The 23,340-nt window shown below is 35.6% G+C and overlaps 3 protein-coding genes across 3 annotated transcripts; all 3 read left to right on the top strand.

Moving 5' to 3' along the window:
* Positions 1,159-7,462, top strand: LOC105173519 (probable chlorophyll(ide) b reductase NYC1, chloroplastic). The gene is made up of 11 exons (XM_011095289.2): positions 1,159-1,259; positions 1,343-1,865; positions 3,276-3,354; positions 3,457-3,592; positions 3,986-4,060; positions 4,152-4,347; positions 5,454-5,522; positions 5,749-5,888; positions 6,004-6,126; positions 6,418-6,610; positions 6,943-7,462. The coding sequence occupies exons 2-11, from the start codon at positions 1,491-1,493 to the stop codon at positions 7,126-7,128; spliced, it is 1,572 nt and encodes a 523-aa protein (XP_011093591.1). The 5' UTR covers positions 1,159-1,259; positions 1,343-1,490; the 3' UTR covers positions 7,129-7,462.
* LOC105173518 (proline-rich receptor-like protein kinase PERK1) lies at positions 13,803-18,585 on the top strand. Its single transcript, XM_011095287.2, has 8 exons — positions 13,803-14,597; positions 15,362-15,928; positions 16,181-16,267; positions 16,379-16,449; positions 16,702-16,778; positions 17,064-17,211; positions 17,367-17,528; positions 17,893-18,585. The coding sequence occupies exons 1-8, from the start codon at positions 14,027-14,029 to the stop codon at positions 18,199-18,201; spliced, it is 1,992 nt and encodes a 663-aa protein (XP_011093589.1). The 5' UTR covers positions 13,803-14,026; the 3' UTR covers positions 18,202-18,585.
* On the top strand, positions 18,953-23,107 carry LOC105173517 (ras-related protein Rab7). The gene is made up of 7 exons (XM_011095286.2): positions 18,953-19,087; positions 19,220-19,246; positions 19,750-19,849; positions 21,804-21,950; positions 22,040-22,120; positions 22,239-22,384; positions 22,898-23,107. Exons 1-7 carry the CDS (start codon positions 19,035-19,037, stop codon positions 22,962-22,964), a joined length of 621 nt encoding a protein of 206 aa, XP_011093588.1. The 5' UTR covers positions 18,953-19,034; the 3' UTR covers positions 22,965-23,107.

Raw genomic sequence — 23,340 nt, 5'->3', positions numbered from 1 at the left:
AAAGTGCCCTCAAGGGGTTGGACTCTTCAGTCTAAGAAGACTCTCCACCAGGTAGGAGTCTGCACGAAGGAGTCCCCTTCATCCGAGACTTGCTGCTTAAGGAACAGATAATGTGGAACCTTATCCCCTCCTAAATCCCGCCTTCCTCACTGTTCATGCGGATCCCCCTCACCGGAACTCCTGACACAGAGGGATTCCCCTTCTATAAATAGGAGAGGTGCCCCTCAACAGACAATCCCCTTCCACACTCGAGAGCCCCTCTTGCTGCTACTCTACTATTCTAATTCATGCTCTTGCATACGAAATTCTCACTTTTATCATAGTTTCTCATCGTAATTTATTTTTATATTTATCTATTTTTAAATTCGGGACTAATTTAAGCATCAGAGTGTTAACGTTTTGTTTTGCAGGTTCTCAAATTCGATATCAAAATCCAAAGACTTTGGACCTGTGCTAAAATCGCACCCATCAACAATGTAATTCGACTAACATTTGACCACTTATGGCATTAAAAGTTGACGATAAAAGTTGCGGAGGACTAACTTGAAAATATTTTTTAACAAATGAAATCAAAACAGAAATCTCATAAAACATAAGAGTAATAAGAAAATGTGTCTTCTTTATGAGACTAAAAAAGTAACTAGCCTACTTCTAGATTTTGGAAAACGTTGCAAAGTTACAATGTTTTGGACTAACATTTTTTACTAACTTTGAGACTAATTTTACAACAATATCTTGAAATGTGGGATAAATTTTACGACGTTTTTTCAGAATGTGGAATTAATATTGCAATAATGAGACTACTATTATAATATTATCCAAAATATGATATTAATATTGAGTTTTTCAAAAAGTATAAACTAATATTGCAATTTTTTTTATATTTTTGGACCAAAACCTATTTGTCTGAGTTTTATGCAAAATATTTGCTCGAATCAGGTTTGATTGAACTAAAATAAATTACAGAATAAATACATACACTTACTGTGTGATTGATAATTTTTTTTAAACTGTATACCAATAAATATATTATATTTATCATATAATCTATTTAAATTGGATCAAACTAAATTCAAAATAGAATTTCCGTTTCTTTTCCAAATCCATCAAACTAAATTTGCTTTAATCGTGATGTAAGTAGTGGTAGGACGATTGATGTGATTGTGGGCTCGACGGAAAAGAACCCAACCCAACCTTCTTCCCTTATACGCGAGAAGGAGCAAACAGTGCCACGTTTACGGAGCAAGCGTGGAGATGAGGTTTTGCTCTAACGTGTGGTAATCACACTCTCTTCTCTCTCTCTTTCTCTACTACCTAACTTTGTTGTCCTACTCCTCGCCAGATATTTGTTACTCTCAAGCCTGTTCAAGAACACGAAAGTTACAGCAGCTGCCAATCCTTAAAGATTGGAACGAATTCTTAATCAACCAGCTTTCTGAGTTCCCACATCTCTGCAAAAATTGAGCTACTATTACTTGTGATTATCTACAATGACCACGGTGGCAAAGCTGCATGTTCCGCCGCTAGATTGTCGTCACCAGGCAGGCGAACGTCCTCCACCTCGGCATTTCCTTCGCCATCGTCTTTTCTGGGACCCAGTTTGTGTGAAGGGTCGGGGGAGAATTTGGGCTCGACCATGCAGGTCTTTCAGGTCCGAGGAGGGTGTTGGGACTGAAGAGAAGGAGAAGAAAGGTGAAGAAAATTGTGGTGAAGTGAGGGGAAGTAATGGTTTTGCTGCTGGGAAAGATGTGAACAAGTTTCTTGGGGGCATTAGAAATGCTATCTGGAGAGTTTCGAAGCCCAGTTTGCGATCAGAACGGAAGCTTGCAGAAGCAATGGAGAAGTTGGAGGAAACTTTATTTTCTGTAAGTTCACTCTTTTAGAATTTTTGTGTGGAATTTGATGAGAAAATTTGGTTTTCCGGTTGTCCATATAGTTGCAAATAAACACGCTAAAGAAGCAAACGCTAGTATTGTCATGGAGATCAATTAGATTGAGTAATCTTGGTGGGAGATATAGTCTAATTTTGATTTCCTTATGGTACACCTTTTTCTTAGTTGATAAGTTCAATACTGTAAATGATTCTGTTGATGTATTGTGGTAAATCCTAATCTTTACCACAAAACAGAACTCTTATGACAGAAGGGATATATCATTCATTCGAATTCTGGATCTTTAAAGGTGTTAGACATACATTTTAATTAGGCCGGCCCCTCAATCTAGCTGAGCGAGTGAGCTTGCTCAAAGTCACGCCTGGGTTGAATTAATACAACATTCTTTCTCGCCTTGAGCTTATATGAGCTTTTTTTGTTAGTGGAAAGATTAACTGAAATTTTGGGAGCAAAACGAGTTAACATTTGGAACTTTTCATTAAACAATGGTAAGATTTGAAGCAGTCAGTGTCCAAAGTAATGGAAGATTTCTCATTCTGATTGCCCATCTGTTCCTTGATGAATTTCAAACTTTCATTTATCTGTCCTAATGGGTTTACTTGGGGCTTAACCATGCATGACCTGGTAAACTGGCACCATTTTGGTTAGTTATGATTGTCTTGAGGCTTACTGTTACCACATGGGGAGAGCCTCGTTGGAGCATTATAATTTTCCTAAGAAGAAATATTGATTATCTCTAAAGCAACTGAAATTTGTTTACTGAACACCTGGTTTTGCATAAGAAAGGCAAGAGATTTTTTCTAAATGGAGACGGAGGAACATAAGAGAAAATTTCAAGAGATCTTTGAGTTAATTTTTTCAAGATTAAGTTGGTTTACTACTCTAGAATCTCAGATTGTCAATGGGGACACTATCAAGGTAATATACTTGATTATCCCTATCTCAATCTCTGTTCTGTTAGCAATATCTCCAGTAAAATTATGTTACATGTGCAATGACTGATCTCTAACAGGATATATTATTGTTGCAAATTGCAATACTTCATTATTCTTTCTTATCCACAAACTTTCATCGTAGATTTGCTATGTGATTAGTTGAGCTTGTCCCTGAATATTCTGATTAAGTGTAATTGTCATAGAACTATTGCTCATGATCTTTATGAGGCATTCAGCTCCTAACTTGAGCATGAGACATCGTTCTGCCTATTACAATATTATTTCTCACCATCTTGGTTCATTCCAACTGGAAGTGCTATATCTTCACATTCTCAGTGATCATGAAGCAATCAATCTCTATGACGGGAGGCAAAAGTCAGGCTTATGCTATAACTGAAAATTTTTAACTAGTGTCTGTGTGTTTTAACACCCTCCTCTTTCTCTACAGTTTTCTATGCACATTGGAAGATATATTGTGACAATGTTAAGCACTGGAGTTATACTGCTAATTGGGTTTCAGTTGTCAGGTTGGCCTATGGCGTACATCTCCTTTAAGTATAAGCAGTGATTTTTCATTCTTGCATTAGGCAATTAATTTGGAGTTTTGAATTTCTGAAATTGTATTCTAGGTGGGGATGATCAAATGAATGCATTAGTTTGGTATAGTTGGCTTGGAGGGGTTATTATTGGGACAATGATTGGTTCCAACATGGTGTTAGAGGAAGTGAGTCGATTTGGTCCACGCAATGTTGTTATAACTGGAAGGTACAAGTATTTCTAAACTCCATCACATTTTTGTACTTGCAAAGATTGTGTTGTAAAAAACTTTAGCTCAACTTGTTTCATCAATTTATTTTATGATATTTGTGAAAAATCCTCTTAGTCAACTATTCTGAATCTACCAAATAGTTAGGTGGTATATAAGGATGATTAAATCAATTTTTCTATTTTAATCCCCCCCCCCCCCCCCCCCCAAAGGAACTAGAAATGAGTAACCCAATAGGCACTTAATTCCTCCTAAAATAAGATTTAGAAACCACCACATTATTTTGTAAGTACTACTTTTGGTTAGCTTTTAGTATCTTAAAGAATGTTATCTTCCCAAGCCAAAATCTCAGTTGTTTTATATGTTCATCCAATTAACTTATCTTGGTACAGTACACGAGGACTAGGAAAAGCTTTGGCACGTGAGTTTTTACTTTCAGGTGACAGGGTCGTTGTTACCTCACGCAGGTAATTTTACAATTAATATTATTCAAGTTGATAATTTGCATGTCTCATCACCCTTTTAATGCTCTTATCTGTTTGGCTCTTCTTGAGACAGCCCTGAATCTGTGGACATGACCATCAAAGAACTAGCAGAGAATCTGAAGGAAGTCATAATTGCTACAGGTGGCTCATCCAGAACACATCTACGGCATGCAAAAGTAGTGGGAATTCCATGTGATGTCTCTAACCCTGATGAAGTTAGGAAGTTGGCAAACTTTGCTGTCAATGAACTTGGTTCCATTGATATCTGGGTAAGCAATTTGCATTATGTTTTCTTTTTTAATTTATGTTGAATGCAAAGTGTTTTCTACCAACGTTTTGGTGTTATCCTCTTCTTTAAACTTTTGAACATTTTGTGCTACTCGTATGACACGCTCTCAGACAAGTATGGAAGTTAGGTTGTTATTGCATGGTTATTGTAATATCTTTGGATGACGTCATTGAAAATATGTGAGGTCATTTTGGAAAATCTATAAAAGTTCTTTTGATGGTCATCAAATTTAGTGAGGTTGGCTACTGGAATTGGGTGATTTCCAAGGGAGGTCACTGTAATTTCTAGACTAAGAGGGTGATTGGATTAGCTTATAAGCTCTTCAAAATATTTTATAAAATGTTTGAGAGCTTATAAGATGTTAAAAATATTTGGTAAATTTCTTGAAGCAGGAACTTGTAAGATCAAAAACTAAGATGTTAGGACCTTAGTAGTTCCTTTGATAAAAATTAGTACCCAACTTATTTTTAAGATCTTTACAAACTCTTACAATTTATAATCGTATTATTACAAAGTTTCCTACTAACATCTTATATGCTTCATAGTCGTATTTAATTCAAACACTTCAAGATCTTATTTTTAAAATAAGATCTAACTTCACTTATTAGATATCATTATAAGTTTAGCCAAACACCCTCTAAGAGGGGAATCACCTTTTTTAGCCAAAGTAACTGGGGAGCTCTTTGTAACTATCCTGCGGAAGTCTAAAGAAATTGAGTATTAAGAGTCTGTCATATAATCCCATCACGTTGTTGACCATATTTCCTGTTTTATATATATAGTTTCTGGGTTGATTGTAAGAAAAACTGAACTTAAGTGGTAAAGATTGACGTACCCAATTGTGGTCACTTTAATGTTCCATTTACATCAAAGACTTCTGACGAGGTGACCATATGTGAAAAGTCGCAGCCACAGAATTTGTCATGGAGAAACCCATATGCATGAAAATGACATTACAATAAGATTTTTATCTACTTGCCTTAATACACAGCATGGTATGTTTAGGAGACTTTTAACGACACAGTATCTTAACAAAAGTTTCAATCATGGCATTTTCTGTGACTTGTATGTTATTCCCTTCTACAGGTGAACAATGCAGGGACAAATAAAGGATTCAGGCCCTTGCTACAGTTCAATGATGATGACATCCAACAGGTTTGCATCCTAATAAAATTTGTTTGCGGTTTCAAGATTCAAACAGGTTAGATGGTTTGCAAAGGTGTTATGCATCATCAAGTATAGTATGCTATGTTAAAGGCACAAAATAAGTATAAAACTTTGTTTGTAGATGGCATTTGAAGATAGTGAAGTTAACAGAAGGTATTAGCTTTCGATGTTATCTAGCATAATGACATGCCAACTTCCATGAATTTATGGACAGATTGTATCTACAAATTTGGTTGGATCAATACTTTGCACTCATCAGGCCTTACGGATCATGAACAGCCAAAGAAATGGTGGTCATATTTTTAATATGGATGGTGCTGGATCTGGGGGATCTAGCACTCCCCTGACAGCTGTGTAAGTTCAATCATACTAACCGTTTGTTTTCCTTTTCTCTAAATGAGAGAAGTTTAATCTTGGTGAACCAGATTTTACTGTAATGATTCAATGTTTCATGTGTTTTGAACTATAGCTATGGCGCGACAAAATGTGGACTTAGGCAGCTTCAATCATCACTTCTGAAGGAGTGTAGAAAATCAAAAGTTGGAATTCACACAGCCTCACCAGGCATGGTTCTGACGGACTTGCTGTTAAGGTACCCCTAATGTTGTAATTATTCTAATTCCTTCTATGGCCAATTTGTATCCTAGATGAATTTCCCCTCGCCAATGAACAAAACCACTTTCCAAGGCTCATTAATCTGGGTGATTCTTTAAGTTGCTTCCTGGTCTGCAAACGTTTCGTGTTTATTGTTCTTTTTCCTTTTAAGTTGGTACATTCTTTTTGGCTTGGATAGTCACTTCAGCAATAACCTCTTTTCTAAAATATGGGAATGGAATTGTACTAGTTCTTTCAAATAATAAGTGCATTGGCATGTTTATGGCAGTGGTTCAAGTGTAAAAAACAAGCAAATGTTCAACATCATCTGTGAGCTTCCAGAGACAGTTGCTAGAACCTTAGTTCCACGAATGAGGGTTGTAAAGGGAAGCGGGAGGGCTATCAACTATTTGACTCCTCCAAGGATTTTGCTTGCGCTAGTCACCGCATGGCTGAGACGTGGTCGCTGGTTTGATGACCAGGTATCTTATTTCTTTCTAATCCATGGGTGTGTAATGATTGTCTCCAGCTGAAAATATGGCAAACAGTCATGCTTGCTTGCATTGCTAAGAGTTCTTTCTAAATCTCTGGCATTTCATTTATTACACACCAAACACTGCATTTGTGTGCCTGAGCAAACCATCTTTTTAAATTTGAATCTCAGTAATGTAGCATATTGTGTTCTCTATTGTCATACGAGTCTCCTGCTCGTGCATGTCATCTCAGTTTTTATTCTGTTCTTTGCTTTCCACAAATGTGGAATCATTTCAGCAGAGAAAATTCATTAACCTTTACACAACCATGAACCTCTTAGGGACGGGCGCTCTACGCTGCTGAGGCCGATAGACTGCGCAACTGGGCTGAAAGTCGTACCCGTTTTTCTTTCACTGATGCCATGGAGATGTACACAGAAAACACCTGGGTTTCTGTCTTTTCACTCTCAGTGGTTTGTGCTTTCATCATCTTATCAAGTACAAGTAGCACGTTGCCTGGAACCTGACAATCAGCGCTCTATCCCTTATGCTGCTCAACTCACTTACAGAAATGGAAGCCACTGTAAATGCAATTCCGAGGAAAAGCTCTTCTGCACAAAGCTGTCCGCCAAATGAAAATACGACGAAAATACAGGGGGATGCATAGTTTTTCAAGCTGCATCTCTGTGGTGCACTGCTGGTTTGCCTTTGCTCTGTCCCTCTCCGTAGGAGCATGCATACCATGTTTGTAAAGAAAGTAGTACCAATTTTTGCTATGTATAAATGTTATACTCCTTTGTATTTGTATTAAATTACAGGCACTCCCTTATATTTGATATAATTATAAATACATCCATATCAGATCAGGAAATATCACAATTATCAGTAAAATATTTTATTTTTTAATGTTTGTAGAAAGAACTATTGATAAAAACCTGTGACTAATATGAGGTTGTTTTGTGTAAAAGAATAAGTTATTTGATGGTATTTCAATCGTAATAGATGTTAACAACGAAAGTTGGTTATTTTAAAGTTCTAACACTTGGGCTTCGTTTACTTTGAGTATGAAATTAAATGAGTGATACGGCTGATCTTTACTAAATGGATGATTAGAAAGTCCGATATATAAATTTTTATACAATTTCGATTTTGTAATTGTGAAGCTTCCAATGTTGTTCTTCCTTTTCCAAAATGGAATTTGTCCGAACTCTTTTCGTTATTTCACGTCATTTTTTAGGCTACAGCAACTTCTGTTAAAGAAACGAAGTTGTTGATAATTTTTTTCCCTCAAACTTGACAAGTTACTTCCAAAAACATATATTATGTTGTTGTGGTGAAGTTATAATTTATTTGAAGACGTATAAATTTGGGTTACAACTTCGATTTTATTGTCGAACTCGCGAAAATAGTGATTGGTCGGGGAAATTAAATTTACGAAATCAGTCTTGAATTTTGTTTGTGTGGCAATGCCATTGTGACTAAGACCTCTTGGACCAACGCCAATCTCGGACGTTGCTTTTGAGGTTGCTCGGGCGCAAATGCGTAATGTCCAACCTATTTTTTAGTTTTTAATATGCCGATTTAGTTTGAGCATTTCAAAAATAATTTGTTAACAACAATATTTTACCTATGTTTAGGGTAGTTATTGTGGTATTTTTAAATGGATAGACCCCCGATGTGTGATCGGAGTGTGGCTATAATTTTTCGAGAAGAATGTTGCCGAAATTGATGACAATAATATTATGTTGCTAATATGTCACGAGAACAACACTAAAAGAATTAAGTAGCTGCATTGAAGAATCAAGAACTGAAAAAACTTATTACACAGTCATACACTCTGTTTGCTTAAATAGGAGAAAACTCAACTAACAAACTTACCTACAAGACTAATTACTCAGCCCAATCCCTAACTTAAAATAACAGAAATAACGTATTTAAAAAAAAAAAAAACAGAAATAACGTATAGTTAAAACCGTATTACAAGAACATACTTTTAAAAGCAAAATATTGCTAACTATTTGCTGATCAGCTAGCTCAATTCCTTTGAAACTTCTACAGCCTCCTCACAAGTTGGGCATGGACTCAAGGCAACCATGCCCAGCTTGGAACTCAAATGGAGAAACGATACACCAGACAAGAGACTTGGTGAAAATGTCTGCAACTTACTGTTTAGAAATTAAATATGTTGGTTGAATCAAACATTCCTTGTACTCATCTCTAACAACATTTGCAATCAACTTTTAAATGTTTGGTTCTTTCGTGGAAACACCGGGTTCGTTGTAATGTATAATGTTGCTTTATTATCACATAAAAATGGGTTTTGAGTATCAATTTTGACACCCAAGTCTTGGAGAAGATATATAACCCAAGTATTTTCACAAGTGGTGGCTGCCATGCTTCTGCAGAAGATCTTGCTACAATTGTCTGTTTATTTGTCTTCCACGAAATTGGACATACCCTCAAAAAGATGCAAAAACCTGTGAGCGACCTCCTTGTGTCTTGACAAGCTGCCCAATCTGCATTACAGTAGGCTTTTAGTTTGAAATCGTTATTTGAAGGGAAGAATAAACCTGTAGAGGGGCTAGCTTTCAAATATTTGACTAGATGTATAGCAGCATCCCTATGTTATTGACATGGATGCTGAACATACTGACTGAGCTGTTGGGCTGCATGACAAATATCAAGCCTTGTAAATCATAAATGCAACAGCTTCCCAAAGAATTTCCTTTACCTGGAAGGGTCCTAAAGAGCTCCATCTTATTTAGTGGTGAATTTCAATCCTACAGGCAATCGTATGGCGATCTTGCCAGTTCAAGTCCTAGAGAATTTTTTGCAATTCCGAAGTCTTTAATAATCTTTAATAGAAAATAGATTATCCGGATAGTTTTTAACTACTTGTATAAGATTTCCTGCAAGTGATGTGACTAAAATGTCATCTACATATACTAAAAGGGTCACTAACTGCAAACCTGTTCCTTTAACAAAGAGACAATTATCGTGGCTTGACTGAGTGAACCTAAAATCCTTAATTTTTTCAGTAAATTCTTGATTCCATTGTCTTGAAGCTTGCTTCAAGCCATATAAAGAGTTTTTCAGTCTGCATACCTTTCCAGGAGGAACTTTGTAGCCTTCTGGAGCATCCATATATATAACTTCATCAAGAGTTCCATGAAGAAAAGCATTATTCACATCTACGTGATGTAAAGGCCAACCTCATGCTGCTGCTACTGCCAAAAACAACCTTACAGTGACTCTTTTTGCTACAGGAGCAAAACAGTCATTGTAACCTACACCTTCAACCGACTGAAACCCTTTGCTACTAGCCTTGCCTTGCATATCTCTACTGATCCATCCGGTTTGAGTTTGACCTTGTATATTCACCTGCATTCTATAGTGTTCTTTCCTTGAGGTAATGCTGAAATATCCCAAGTTTTGTTTCTTTCTAGTGCACTGATTTCCTGCCGCATTGCTTCCTTCCATTCTTGTTTTTCTTGTGCTTCTGAAAAGTTCTTAGGTTCCTGCACCATAGACAATCCTTCCACAAAATATCTATGCATGTATGTTAAAGAAATATCAGGAGGTAGAGACATGCTATCTGTGTTATTGCAAATAAAATCATCCAGCCAAGAAGGTCTTGTGACTTATCTACTTGACCTCCTTGGCATCATAGGTTGTTCCTGTTGTGGGATAATTTCCTCTATCATCTCCTCAATAGGCTCATTATCTTGTAATTTCCCATTCCTCTTTTTGATTCATCATAGGCAGAGGGCACAAAAGTTTGTGAGTTATCAGTGTTGGCAAAGGGAAAAGTTCTTTCATAAAATGTCACATCTCTAGCTATATGTATGGGTTCAGATTTTAGATCCATGATTTTATAGCCTGATAGGATCGCATTTTGTGCTTATTTCATGTGATATTCTGATATTTTTTATGACCAAAATGCTTTTAATTAAATATTATTTTGCAGCATTAGTCTATGAAGGAAAAATAGAATAAAAAATGAAGAAAAGAACCAAGATGAAAATTTAGATACCCGAAAAATTTTAGATCAAGATCGAATAGTTAAAATAACTATCCAAAAGTTCGAATACCCACCAAAACTATTCCAACTCACATTACCCCGACCTGATGCCCACCCTAGCTATAGCAAGCACCCACTTGGGAAAGGAATTTTCTTCCCATCTAATTGTTTTTGCCAATATCTTGTCCTGAATACCCTTGAAACTTACTCCTCTTGAGCATCCCACCAGCGCAGGCGGACCCAGGTATTCCGAACGCACTGTTCGACGCCCACCATGGGGCCTGTTCCTGTTGAACACCATGCTGGATTTCTCCCTGATAATGCATTGTCTCGATGCTTGTTCATAACTTTGTAGCATATGTCTGATGCAACTAAAGGCCCCTGTTGATGCTTCACAAAAAATTAGTGTATCAGCGTCAGCTTGCAAAGAAAAGGTGGCTGTTCCTCGGAGCTATGCAACCAATTCTCACACCATTCAAACTCCCCAATCTCACAGTACTTGTGCCCACAATATACAAGATATTTTTGGCCAATAAGGCGTCGCTTAGTCGGTGAAATTGAGACTCCATAATTTTAGAGGTTATGGATTCGAACTCTGCCATTTTGTATTTTTGTTTTTTTTATTTGTCTCAAGGGTGTTTTTAAATATGTTTAGGATCACATGGGGTAAACCCATTAAAAATTTTAAAATGTGGACAACCAGTAGTTGATTTATTTATTGTTGTTTAATTAAAAAAATTTAAATACACACATAAACAATTATATTGCTTGAAAATTTGAAGTCAAATGTAGCTTGCTATGATATGTATGTAACATGTATCAATTAAAGCTTTAAATTAATAGATTCACACGGAGATTGCTAAGGGCTAAGGACCAACCTAATGAAGCACTATATGACGGAAGATTAAACATTATGCATCAATGATTGGGAAAAAGAAAATTTTCATTCTATAATTTTGATCTTAATTTATTTTGATTCTTTATTTTTGGTGATATTAGATTTAGTCTTTTATCTATTAATTTGACGTAGGTTCGGTTTTTTAGCCTAATTTATGACTATTTTGCTTTTTGATGATAAAGTCTAGTAGCCCATCTTAATCCTCTAAGTGTAATATAAACAAATATTTTTTTAATAAATTTAAACTCTGATAGTACCATTCTAGGCCAACATTAACTTCAAGATGCAAAATAAATGGATATATATGGACTAAAATTGCTCTTGAAAAGTTGTGTACGGGTAAAATTGTTCGAAATTGGGTCAAATGATTAAAATTAGCCAATTTTAAAAATGACCAGACTAAAAGTAAAACGAGTAGATTTAAAGGAGTTAATAGCATACAAATTTAAAGGACTAAATAAATAGTTTTTCCTCAATAATATGGCTAATAATTAGAAAATAAGTCGATAAAATCTAATTTAGTTGACCGCATCGAAGTCCCATTATCATGAAATTATTTGTTTGAATCTCAATAATATATAAATATGGGTCTATTTTAAAAGTAATTGTTGTTTAATTATAGATATTTATATATTGATAATTGGTGTATTAATTGTTGACGACTGAAACTTATGAAAGTAACTGTAATCGATTCATTTAAAAAAATAATAAGAAATTAATCATATAAATGATTAAGACTAATCGATCGGAACTTTTCTGAACAATAAAAAAATTCAAAATTATGAGAATTAAAAATTTGAGTCAAAATTTAATAAGAATTAATATACAAAATTTATCTTAATAAAGGCTTAATTTACATTAAAACCAACATACTATTTCAAATTATTCAAAATAATAAATTTAATCTACTCATTTTTATTTTTCATAATGACAAGAAGCAATAGTTTTTTGTAAGTAGTTCACATACATAATTATCAATTTTATCTAAATTATTGGCTTAAATTAAATAATTATGGTGTTTCATTTCGTTTTAAGTTTTATATTATTCTATTTATGTTAAAATATTTTTTGTGCATAGTTCAAAAGATTTTCAGAGCTTGAGTTTAAAATCCTCATTTTTTGTATTTTTATTTTAAACAATATAATATAGGGTAAATTAGATTCACCCTCGAGATTAAATCAAATTATACAAATATCTCTTGCGTTTTATAAAATTACAGTTATACCCCTTGAGGGGTGTTAGTGCAATATTGTTCAGGGGTTGTTTTACAAAATTACGGTTACACCACCTGAGGAGTGTTAGTGTAATATTTTTTAGGAGGTGTTTCTGTAAAATTTCAAGGGATGTAGCTGTAATTATACAATTTTACCATAAATTATGAATATTTTAGTTTTTAACTGAAAAATAGATAGATTTTTTTAATAAGAAATACAAGAGGGGAAATTCTCGTCGAATATTGAAATTTCAGAGGAGATGAAAGCCAAATATCAAAATCTCATGAGAAGTGGATGCAAAAAATCCGAAAAAATACTATCGTTAAGTTTTTTCTAAATAAATAATTTATTATTACTTAATTTAACTTTTTAACGACCACTTATATAAAAATTATTATTCATTTATAAAATCAATCCAGGTGTATTAATTTCAATGATTTCTTCTCAAAATTAGTACATGTAAACAAAGTTGAAAAATAATATTAGCTATTGGTTTTGAACTTCACAAGGGGTGTTTATAACAACTTAATTTAAATATTTATACCTTTTTATAAAAAATAAAATGAGAATATTAATTTTTATTTTTTAAAATATTGAAATTAAATTAATTTAAATAAAAAATTATACATTTTTTTGCTGCCAACTTTCACATTTTATTAATAAAATTATATAAATTTAGTCTTTTCTCTAACACTCGAATTTATTTTTTTTTCTCTTTCCACTTTTTCTTTTGAACATTTTAGTACAATTAAAATAAAGGTAAATTAGAAGGGGCTCTTTTGAAATTAGTCATAATTACAAATTTTCGAATGATTACAAATACCATTTTGAAATTATGAATACCTTAATAAGTGTCATTTTATGACAGCTCATTATAGAATTATTTGTTACGATACTTATAATTTTAAAAAAATATTTATAATTTTTTAAAATAATAAAAAAATATTTATAATTAAAATAAGTATGAGGAGAGCGGCTGTATTTATATCCTTAAAATAACAAGATATATTTAGTGGGAACAAAATCTATGTCATAAATAACTCAGTAAAATATAGGCATGAATGTAGAGTTGCTCACTCCGCCGCTCTGCTTCAGTTCCACTTTTCAAATTTATTAGCAGCAAAAGCAATCAACATCCTACACTCCTACTTTCCCTTTCTCTCTTCCTTCTTTCCGCTTTATTCCATCAACAGAATTCAAGAACTGTCACTTCTCTGTATTTGCTACTCTGTACCTATGATTCTTCCTGAATTCATGGTGTAGAGTTCCTTCTTTACTGGGCCGCCTTGCCATGTCCGCTCCTGCGCCGGGAGCCTCCCCAGCTCCCGCTTCTCCGCCGTCCAACACCACTTCTCCACCACCCGCGCCTGCAGTTCGGCAGCCGCCTCCTATACCGGTGGCATCTCCCCCATCAACTTCCCCGCCGCCAGAGCCTGCTCCCGCCACTCCTCCTCCAAAATCCACGCCTTCTCCGCCTTCTGCAACCCCACCTCCGACTATCGTCCCTCCATCTCCACCATCCTCCACCGCTCCATCTGGATTGCCGCGCTCTCCGTCGCCGCCGGGTGGTGGTTCACCACCGTCGCATTCGGGTAGGGAGTCTCCTCCAGCGCCTGCAGGTAGAGGTTCTCCACCCGCGCATTCGGGTAGGGGGCCTCCGACGACGCCGTCGGGATCAACGCCGGCGTCTCCTGGTGGTGGGTCATCAGGGATATCGACAGGGTTGGTTGTGGGGATAGCAGTAGCAGGTGTGCTCATACTAGCTGTTCTAAGTCTGCTGTTTGTATGCTGCAAGAAGAAGAAGAAGAGAAGACCAGAATCGGATTACGATGCGTCTCCACACCCACAGCCAGGGCCTAAAGGTGACCAGACTCTCCAAAGATATATTGTTTTAGAATTATTTATTAATTGGTTTCTGGGATTTCGCTTGCTGTTTATCAGAAATGATGATTGGTTCTACTTTATGTTTTCTTCAGGAGAGAGGTAATGATCATTTCTGGCAACACTGACTTACTGCAGTGGAGCCAAGATCAGATTAAGAATTTAGTTTATTGCTCTGTGTGTGTGTGTGTGTGTGGTGTGTATGGGGAGTGAGTCGAGAGGTTGAACTTATTATACTAATTGTGGAAATGGCTGAAGCTGATTAATATATTAGTTTTAAATTTGTTCTTATATGTAGTAGTATAAATTTTTTTATTCGTATGTTGCTTTCGTTGGATACAATCTTAGTTTTGGCCAAGAAATTACACTAGCAGGGAACATAATTCTTTGCCAATTCTTACTCTTAACTCCCATCAGTTTTGCCAGTGTGCCCTTCTTGTAGTTTAAAATTTACCTCATGCATATTGATTTTCTGAGTAGTTAATCAAGTCAAGCCTTTAGTTTCACTTTCCAGAAAGAACGGAGAAGACGACGAAGATAAATGAAGTAGAAGAAAATATGTATCTGCTCAAAATGAGATTGTATCCAACTTAAGTGTGAGAAAAGTACAAAGTTCGAAAATCACTTCCTTTTCCACAGAGACTGGTCAATGTAGAGTCCATTACTATGACAGATTAGTAGTTTATACTATATGGCTGGTTTATGATGCATACTTTTTATTGTTTGTCTTTTTGGTGTTTGCCAGCTGAACCATATGGTGGCCCTGTACATAATTGGCACCATAATGTTCCACCACCTGCTGACCATGTGGCAGCAATGCCGCCTAAACCTTCTCCACCACCTGTTGCTGCATCAAAACCTTCTCATTCACCAGTTCCTGCCCCTTCACCACCACAGCCGCCCCTTCATCCTTACATGAGCAGCAGTGGAGGTTCTGGTTCTGCTTATTCAGGCCCTGAAACTCCACTTCCCCTACCATCACCTGCCTTGGTTTTAGGCTTTTCTAGAAGCTCCTTTACATATGAAGAACTGGCAAGAGCAACTGATGGCTTCTCAAATGCAAACCTTCTTGGGCAAGGTGGTTTTGGTTATGTGCACAGGGGAGTCCTTCCAAATGGTAAAGAGGTAGCAGTGAAGCAGATGAAAGCTGGGAGTGGACAGGGGGAACGGGAATTCCAGGCTGAGGTTGAGATCATCAGCAGAGTGCATCACAAACATCTTGTGTCCTTGGTTGGATACTGCATCACTGGGACTCAGAGACTGCTTGTATATGAGTTTGTGCCAAATAACACATTGGAATTTCATTTGCATGGTTAGTTTATTCAAATTGGTCTTTATCTTCTTTCGGATTATATTGACTGGAAAAATAGATTGAACTTGTGAAAAACTAAAAGCAAGAGGACAGTTCTTCCCATTGCTCTTCACTGGGATGTCTATTTAGTTTCGTCTAGTTAAATGCATATATCGCCTCATTCCATGTTAACGTTTTACTTCCATCCTATGATGTTTTTAGATGTACTGTAATTGTGTCATTTAAAAACTTACCAACCAAAGTGTATTTCAGGAAGGGGGAGACCAGCAATGGGTTGGTCCACACGCTTGAAGATTGCTCTAGGTGCTGCAAAAGGACTTGCATATCTGCATGAGGATTGTAAGTTCTTCCTGGTGTTTGTTTCGAGTTTTCTTTTAATCCTAACAGAAAATAGAGAACTTTCCTGCAGTTCATTCTTTGTGATCCTAAATGATATATTTTCTGCATCAGGTCATCCAAAAATTATTCATAGGGATATCAAGGCATCTAATATTCTTTTGGACTTCAACTTTGAAGCAAAGGTAATATCTCCAACTACAATTGTATCAACAGGTTGCCTTTTCATTTATTTGCAGTTACAGTGGCAGTAGAATCTCAATGAAACTTTGGAAGTCTTTACTCTGAACTCAAGTTACTCGTATGAGATCTTCCCGTTTATGATGTAACCGGCAAATTAATAAATCATGTGGAAGTTCTAACTATGGATGTAATAAAGAGAGACGAGGTTGTAGCTCCTTTTAATGGCTGTTGATGAACACCATTTATTTTCTCAGGTTGCAGATTTTGGTCTTGCAAAGTTCTCTTCTGATACAAATACTCATGTTTCTACACGAGTGATGGGAACTTTTGGGTAGGACCTAATTTTGTCTTTCTTGCTTCTTGCTTGTATTCTTTGTATGAATATCTGGTTGCTCTTTTCGCTGATAGTTTTCTTTTCTTCTTTTTTCGCTTTCCGCTACCTTATTCTCGTGGAATGTGAGTTGGACATGGCTTTTGAACTCTCACTTTCTGAAAATGTTGTACATTCTAATTCTTGCTGTACTAGTCATGTTTTAAGCTTCTAGTTGCAGTACCTGAACTATGTTACTGTATGGCTATTCCACATCAACCGTGCTGTCATTTCATATTAATTTAGGTATCTGGCACCGGAGTATGCTTCCACTGGAAAACTTACTGAAAAGTCTGATGTATTCTCCTTTGGGGTCGTGCTTCTGGAGTTGATTACTGGACGACGACCTGTTGATAAAGATCAACCTTTCACAGATGATAGTTTGGTAGACTGGGTGAGTAGTCACTTAACTATGATAGTTCTTTCAGTAATCCCATTTTTCTTCTCAAATCAACCAGGCCTCAAGCCCCTGTCTCCTCATCCTACCCTGTGAATCTTTGCACGAATGCCATTATCCAGAAGAATTGACAGAAAGGGTATGTCATACAGGCTAGGCCCTTGCTCACACGAGCTCTTGAAGACGGAAACTTTGATGTTCTCGTTGATCGACGAATACAAAATGACTACAATCACAAAGAGATGGCTAGCATGGTGGCCTGTGCTGCTGCTTGCGTACGCCATTCAGCTAAGCGTCGGCCGAGAATGAGCCAGGTAAACTAGTTCCCTTTTACGATTCAACATAGTTGCATACACTCCCAGGTTAAACATTTAATTTTATTGAATCGGGCTTATGAATATGTGTGGTCATTGGGAAATCATGCTTGCATCATGTTATACCTTAAGAACAAAAGATGCTCTTATTACATTCCATATGCAAAAATGAAAGGAGACTGAATTCTGTTTGTTATATTTCTTGGCGCTGAGACTATCTAGTAGGGTCTAACAATTGCTCTAGATTTCTGTGCTTGCTGTAAAATCGATAAGCTACATGGAGAACAAGAAAAGCTTCCAACTAACTGCTGACCTCAAATGTTTGAGGGAAGTTTAAACTTTTTGGTAAATTGCAACTTAACAGGTTGTCAGGGCCTTAGAAGGAGATGTATCCCTATCTGATCTGAATGAAGGAATAAGACCCGGACATAGCACAACGTACAGTTCATACGATAGCTCAGACTATGATACCAGGCAATACAATGAAGACATGATAAAGTTCAGGAAAATGGCTCTGGCAAGCCAAGAATACAGAAGTAGCGACCTATATAGCAACCCAACCAGCGAGTATGGGTTATATCCGTCTGGCTCAAGTAGCGAAGGTCAACAAACTAGAGAAATGGAGATGGGAAACATGAAAAAGGGCAGTGGAGGTTTCAGTGCCGACCCCTAATAACCGATGCCTATTTCCCCGTATAGTATCTTTTCTTAGCGCTTCGTGTTTGAAAGACGTCGGGTATTTTGCTTGCATACACAACTTATATCTTTTCTCCTTTTCAATTCTTGGTTTCAATATTGTCATTTTGTTCCAAATGTGTTCATAATGTGGCTTGTATAGTATAACATAGTTCAAATTCTTTGTATTTGATGCTCACCGGTACCTGTCCTTAAGTTATTTTACTTGATCACTGTTTCTGGGCTGGATAGGGTGAGTTGGGTTGGGATCTGCCCATGAGGAGATGACAAGGGATTGCAACCTTGAAAGATTTTCGTCTGAATTGTTTCAATTTCGGGATTTTTTATCCCACTTGGCATTAAAGTCTGACATGTCGGATGAGGTGGACTTATTTTCTTGAGTAATTATATTTTTTAGTCAATTCTACTCCAACATTCAAATTCTCACATGCATACTCAATTCTATGTCGATTTTGCAGCTATTTCTAAGCTATACTTTGATCTTTGTGGTGCGGTTGAAATTTGATACGCATCATTAAATATGACAATTACACTCTTAATTAGATAATTTTAAAATTTAATTTAACTATTTTTTTTACAAAGTGACTCTACATTATGTTAATACCGTTGCGTCAATTCTTTTGTTGTGGTGATAATATGTTAAATTATTTTTTTATTTTTAAAATATAAATTGTAATTTATACATATTTCATTTTATTTATAATTTTTAAAATGTGAAATGTCACTTAATTTCAAGTTCTTTACGTCTAATCATAAAACAACCCCAAATTCTCTCCAATTTTCATCTCAATTCAAACCCTTGGAATTTCAATGGCATCTCGTCGTCGTATGCTTCTCAAAGTCATCATTCTCGGCGACAGCGGGTTTCTTTTCTCTCCTCTCTCTGTCTCTCACACAGGCACACTCACATATACCACACATGGAGACATGTATTTGTGCATATTATCGTAAAGGTTGATGCAAATATTTTTCATTTTTGGTTGATTCATTGCCAGGGTTGGTAAGACGTCTTTGATGAATCAGTATCCTTCTACTGCAGATCTTATTACAGAAATTTTATTTAAATATACTAGGTGAAAATAATTGTGTTGAACAGAACAGGAAAAATAAAATAAGGTTAATGTAATTTATACCTCTCTAAAAATACGCAATTACATTTTTCCTCAAAATAACTTAAAATTACACTTACACCGCCTTTGAAGATTCTCAGCTTATAGGAGTCTGTTTATACACGTGACTCTTTTTGTTAGGGTTGGCACGAAAAATGCTGACATTACTAAAAAGAATTACATAAACTTTCCATAAAGAATTACCAAAAGGGGAAAGGTGTAAGTTGTGAATTTCTAGAGAGAGTATAAGCGTAGTTGGGAAGGTATAATTTCGCATTTTCAAACGGGGTTTGTAATTAACCCAAAAAAATAATTATCCATTTTTTGTAATTTTATTGTGTGTAGCATGTTTATGATGCTGAGACAAAGTTGGGTGGTTGTAATTATTGTTTTGGCCTTAAATCATACTAATACAGATATGTGAATAGGAAATTCAGTAATCAGTATAAAGCGACAATTGGTGCTGATTTCTTAACTAAAGAAGTTCAATTTGAGGATAGGATTTTTACCTTGCAGGTCAGCTTCTAAAACTGTTGTCAGCATCTTCCTTTTTATTTGAATCTATTTATTTGTTATTGGTACTAACGTTGAAACATGAAAAGAAATGTCTGTATATTAGCAAATTACTGATTCACCAGAAACAATAAAAAACACCTAATTTTCGACTTAGAAAAATCTGTATATTCTGGACCTTCTACTTTAATTGGGTTCTTATATGAATATCCGTACTGTTGATTTTTATAGACATGGAATCTTCTAATTCATAAAGCATAGATGATGATAGTTCTTTCAATGTTTGAGTGTGATCAGCAGTCCTTAGTAAATATGATTGATGTCACTATTAGATTGTTAGCAGTTTCCTTTTAGGAGTCCTTTCTGCTGTAGGAGAAGTGAGAATTCTTTAGTCTTTAGATGCTCACATTGTTCCTTAATTATTTGAATTGGTTCTCTGCAAATAGTAGTTTGTTATATATGTTTCTTCTTCTAATTATATGCCTTCTTGTTTCTAGTAATTTCTATATCGTGATTAATTTTCCCTTTTCTTGAATGAGGGGACAAGTTCAGTACGAGACTTGTTGTTTGCGATAGTAAATTCACTGAAAAAGGATACTGATGCCAAAATTAGCGTCCTAAGCTGCCACTTATTTGTGTAGCAATAACTTCTCAATTTCTTCGACGTGAATCTTTCTACTTGGCAGTGTCTATTTGTTATGCGTGATGCATAGACTGACTAATACTTTTCCCAGCACCGAACTGCTTGAATTTGAAGAATTACTAGTGGAATTTTTCGTTTGTTTCATCTTGCACAAGCGCATTCTGCAAGAAATGTAAAATTTTTCAATTCATGAACCTTTGAGAAAATTTATTTTACTATTGACACTTATATGGTGATGAAGTTTCCATCAAATACTACTGCTAATGTTGACACTTCTTCGATTAAAATGGTAACATCTATCCAACCTTTTATTTGACAAAGAAGTCTAAGAAGTTCAATAATATAGAAGGTTTATGTATTTGAATTTATTGTGCTTAGGTCTTATAAAAGAAAAGCAAGATAGACTGGTTTTCTGAATGTTGAAACCTGATACTATACAACCTATCTAGAACCTAAGATGGAAAGAAATATTTCGTGTATTTATTTCCAAATATTAGATTGCTTGGAGCAGGCAAAATTACACATTGAATTGAGGAAATGGAAAGAGGTTCCTATGTGTCCCTAGAACTAAAACATAAATTGTTCTATGTTGTATATCAATAGTTCTATGAAATGCTATATAGTGCAAAGTTATAAGATGACCTCTACTATTGACCTATATACATATACAAATATATTTAAAACACTTGTCTGAGTCGTATGATGGGAAGTTTCTAGGATTAACACAATAGGAAATTGGCAATATTCCAACAATTTGAATATCATTTTGTATATGTGCTAGTCAGCCTCCACCCCAGGCCACCTGTTGTACTTTATACAAGTTTCTTGCACTACAGTGCTACAACTTACATGAACAACAGATTGACTGTGTTTTTCCGTTGAAGTTTTAGTAATACTCCCTTGGGTTCATATATGAATGTCCGTACTTGAATTAACATTTAGAGTTGAACTAGTTCCAGTTCCAGCCACATTATATACATAAGCAAGGGTAATTTGGAAAGTAAATTACTAGTAAATGTTCAGTTTAATAAAACGAGGCACTAGTTTTGGAGATCCAAAAAGAAGTGAGGATAACTAGACCAAGTATGTAATATAACTTTTCCTAAAAATCCATGAGAACTTAATGTGAGCCATCTTTCCAGTACTCTGGTATCTTTAAATGACAATATATGTCTCCTAGCTCTAGGAGAACCGTGGAGGGAAGAAATTAATAGAATCTCCTTTTCCTTCTCTAAAGAAACTTTAATAGGTTATTTTGTCTCTCGTATCTTCGTATGTCTAAATCAAGAAAATATGTTGACAAGTTTGTACCAGATATGGGATACAGCTGGTCAGGAGAGGTTTCAAAGCCTTGGTGTGGCTTTCTATCGTGGTGCAGACTGTTGTGTGCTAGTTTACGATGTGAATGTCACGAAATCTTTTGATAATCTCAACAACTGGAGGGAGGAGTTTCTCATTCAGGTAACAGTTTGATCCCCCATAACCTATTGCTAATGTTCGTTTTTGCACCATGTACCACTAATTTCTACTGCATTTCTTTTTGTTTTCAGGCTAGCCCTGCTGACCCTGAAAACTTTCCATTTGTTGTCTTGGGGAACAAGATTGACGTTGATGGCGGCAATAGTAGAGTGGTATTCATTACTCCTTTATTTAATTTGTGTCGTATGCTTTAATAAGTTAAATCCCCTATAAAGGAGTCATCACTGAAGATTCTCTCTCTTTGATGTGATTACTTATTCATACTTCCAGGTATCGGATAAGAAGGCAAAAGCTTGGTGTTCCTCCAAAGGGAATATTCCTTACTTTGAGACTTCTGCAAAAGAGGGTTTCAATGTGGAGGCTGCTTTTCAATGCATAGCCAAAAATGCTCTGAAACATGACTCTGAGGAAGAATTGTAAGTAGCGATTTTGGTTTGATTTTTGTGTTCCTACTTTTTTCAGGTAACAAAAATGTGAATAAACATCCTGTAACCACGTGGCTGGTCAACATGGAAATAGTTCCTCCACCATGAATCTCACACTCAAGTAGTCTCCCTCGTAATATAATGCACCGTTAGCTGATATGCCAAGTCGTGTATCTTCAGTTATTATTTCTATGATAAATGGTTTTTGTCTGTTGAGTCTTTCGATATTTTTAATTTTTTATTTATTTTCTTCCAATAGGGAGTAGGATGAATATGGAATTTGATTTGTTACTTTGAGTTTAATCATCCTAGTTCTAAAAAAAGTTGACATTTGATGCTAATGCCGCAAACTTTTTGCAAATCCCACATTTTAAAATTCTTACACCTCCGTCTGCAACTTTGCAAAATCTGTTTAAATATATCAACATCGACCGACATGATTGTTATGCTCAATATGTTGTATGTGTATGTGCCATTCTTAATCATGGATTCTCTGTTATGTAGATATCTTCCCGACACCGTTGATGTGGTGGGCGGACAGCAACAAAGATCGACTGGTTGTGAATGTTAGTGTCTCTTCCATGGTTATAATCGAAAATCATGTTTAATATCCATTCGTCTTGTCTCAAGTTGAGGTTCAAAAGTAAGAGATATGCTTGTTTTGTACTTATGTTGTAAGGTTTCATTCATATTATTTTGTTCTTGCTATTTAAATCTTGTTTTTTTATGGAAAATGGACTCCCCGCTCTGTAATTATTCCACTTAGAGGGTGTTTGGGTGAGTTTCTAAGTCTTTTAAACTATTCTATAAGAAGTTTTCAAGCGTATAAGATGTTTAAAAGTATTCGTAAATTTTTTAGAGAAGCTTATAAGATTCAAAAATAAGATTTTGGGGAAGTTTCTAATTTCTTTTCAAAATTTTAACAAACCCTTTTGAAATTAATTACA

The sequence above is a fragment of the Sesamum indicum genome, linkage group LG11 (assembly GCF_000512975.1).
Source record: "Sesamum indicum cultivar Zhongzhi No. 13 linkage group LG11, S_indicum_v1.0, whole genome shotgun sequence".
NCBI classification, from domain to species: Eukaryota; Viridiplantae; Streptophyta; class Magnoliopsida; order Lamiales; family Pedaliaceae; genus Sesamum; species Sesamum indicum.
This window is presented reverse-complemented; position numbering and strand designations above follow the sequence as displayed.

Excerpts from the sequence above, each read along its gene's own strand:
- LOC105173519 (XM_011095289.2), top strand. The coding sequence starts at position 1,491 with ATGACCACGGTGGCAAAGCTGCATGTTCCGCCGCTAGATTGTCGTCAC. Across the intron at positions 5,523-5,748 it reads ATGATGATGACATCCAACAG|ATTGTATCTACAAATTTGGT; the intron begins GTTTGCATCCTA and ends ATTTATGGACAG. Across the intron at positions 5,889-6,003 it reads AGCACTCCCCTGACAGCTGT|CTATGGCGCGACAAAATGTG; the intron begins GTAAGTTCAATC and ends TTTGAACTATAG.
- LOC105173518 (XM_011095287.2), top strand. The coding sequence starts at position 14,027 with ATGTCCGCTCCTGCGCCGGGAGCCTCCCCAGCTCCCGCTTCTCCGCCG. Across the intron at positions 16,779-17,063 it reads CGAGTGATGGGAACTTTTGG|GTATCTGGCACCGGAGTATG; the intron begins GTAGGACCTAAT and ends ATATTAATTTAG. Across the intron at positions 17,212-17,366 it reads ATGATAGTTTGGTAGACTGG|GCTAGGCCCTTGCTCACACG; the intron begins GTGAGTAGTCAC and ends TATGTCATACAG.
- LOC105173517 (XM_011095286.2), top strand. The coding sequence starts at position 19,035 with ATGGCATCTCGTCGTCGTATGCTTCTCAAAGTCATCATTCTCGGCGAC. Across the intron at positions 19,850-21,803 it reads ATAGGATTTTTACCTTGCAG|ATATGGGATACAGCTGGTCA; the intron begins GTCAGCTTCTAA and ends AGTTTGTACCAG. Across the intron at positions 21,951-22,039 it reads GGGAGGAGTTTCTCATTCAG|GCTAGCCCTGCTGACCCTGA; the intron begins GTAACAGTTTGA and ends TTTTGTTTTCAG.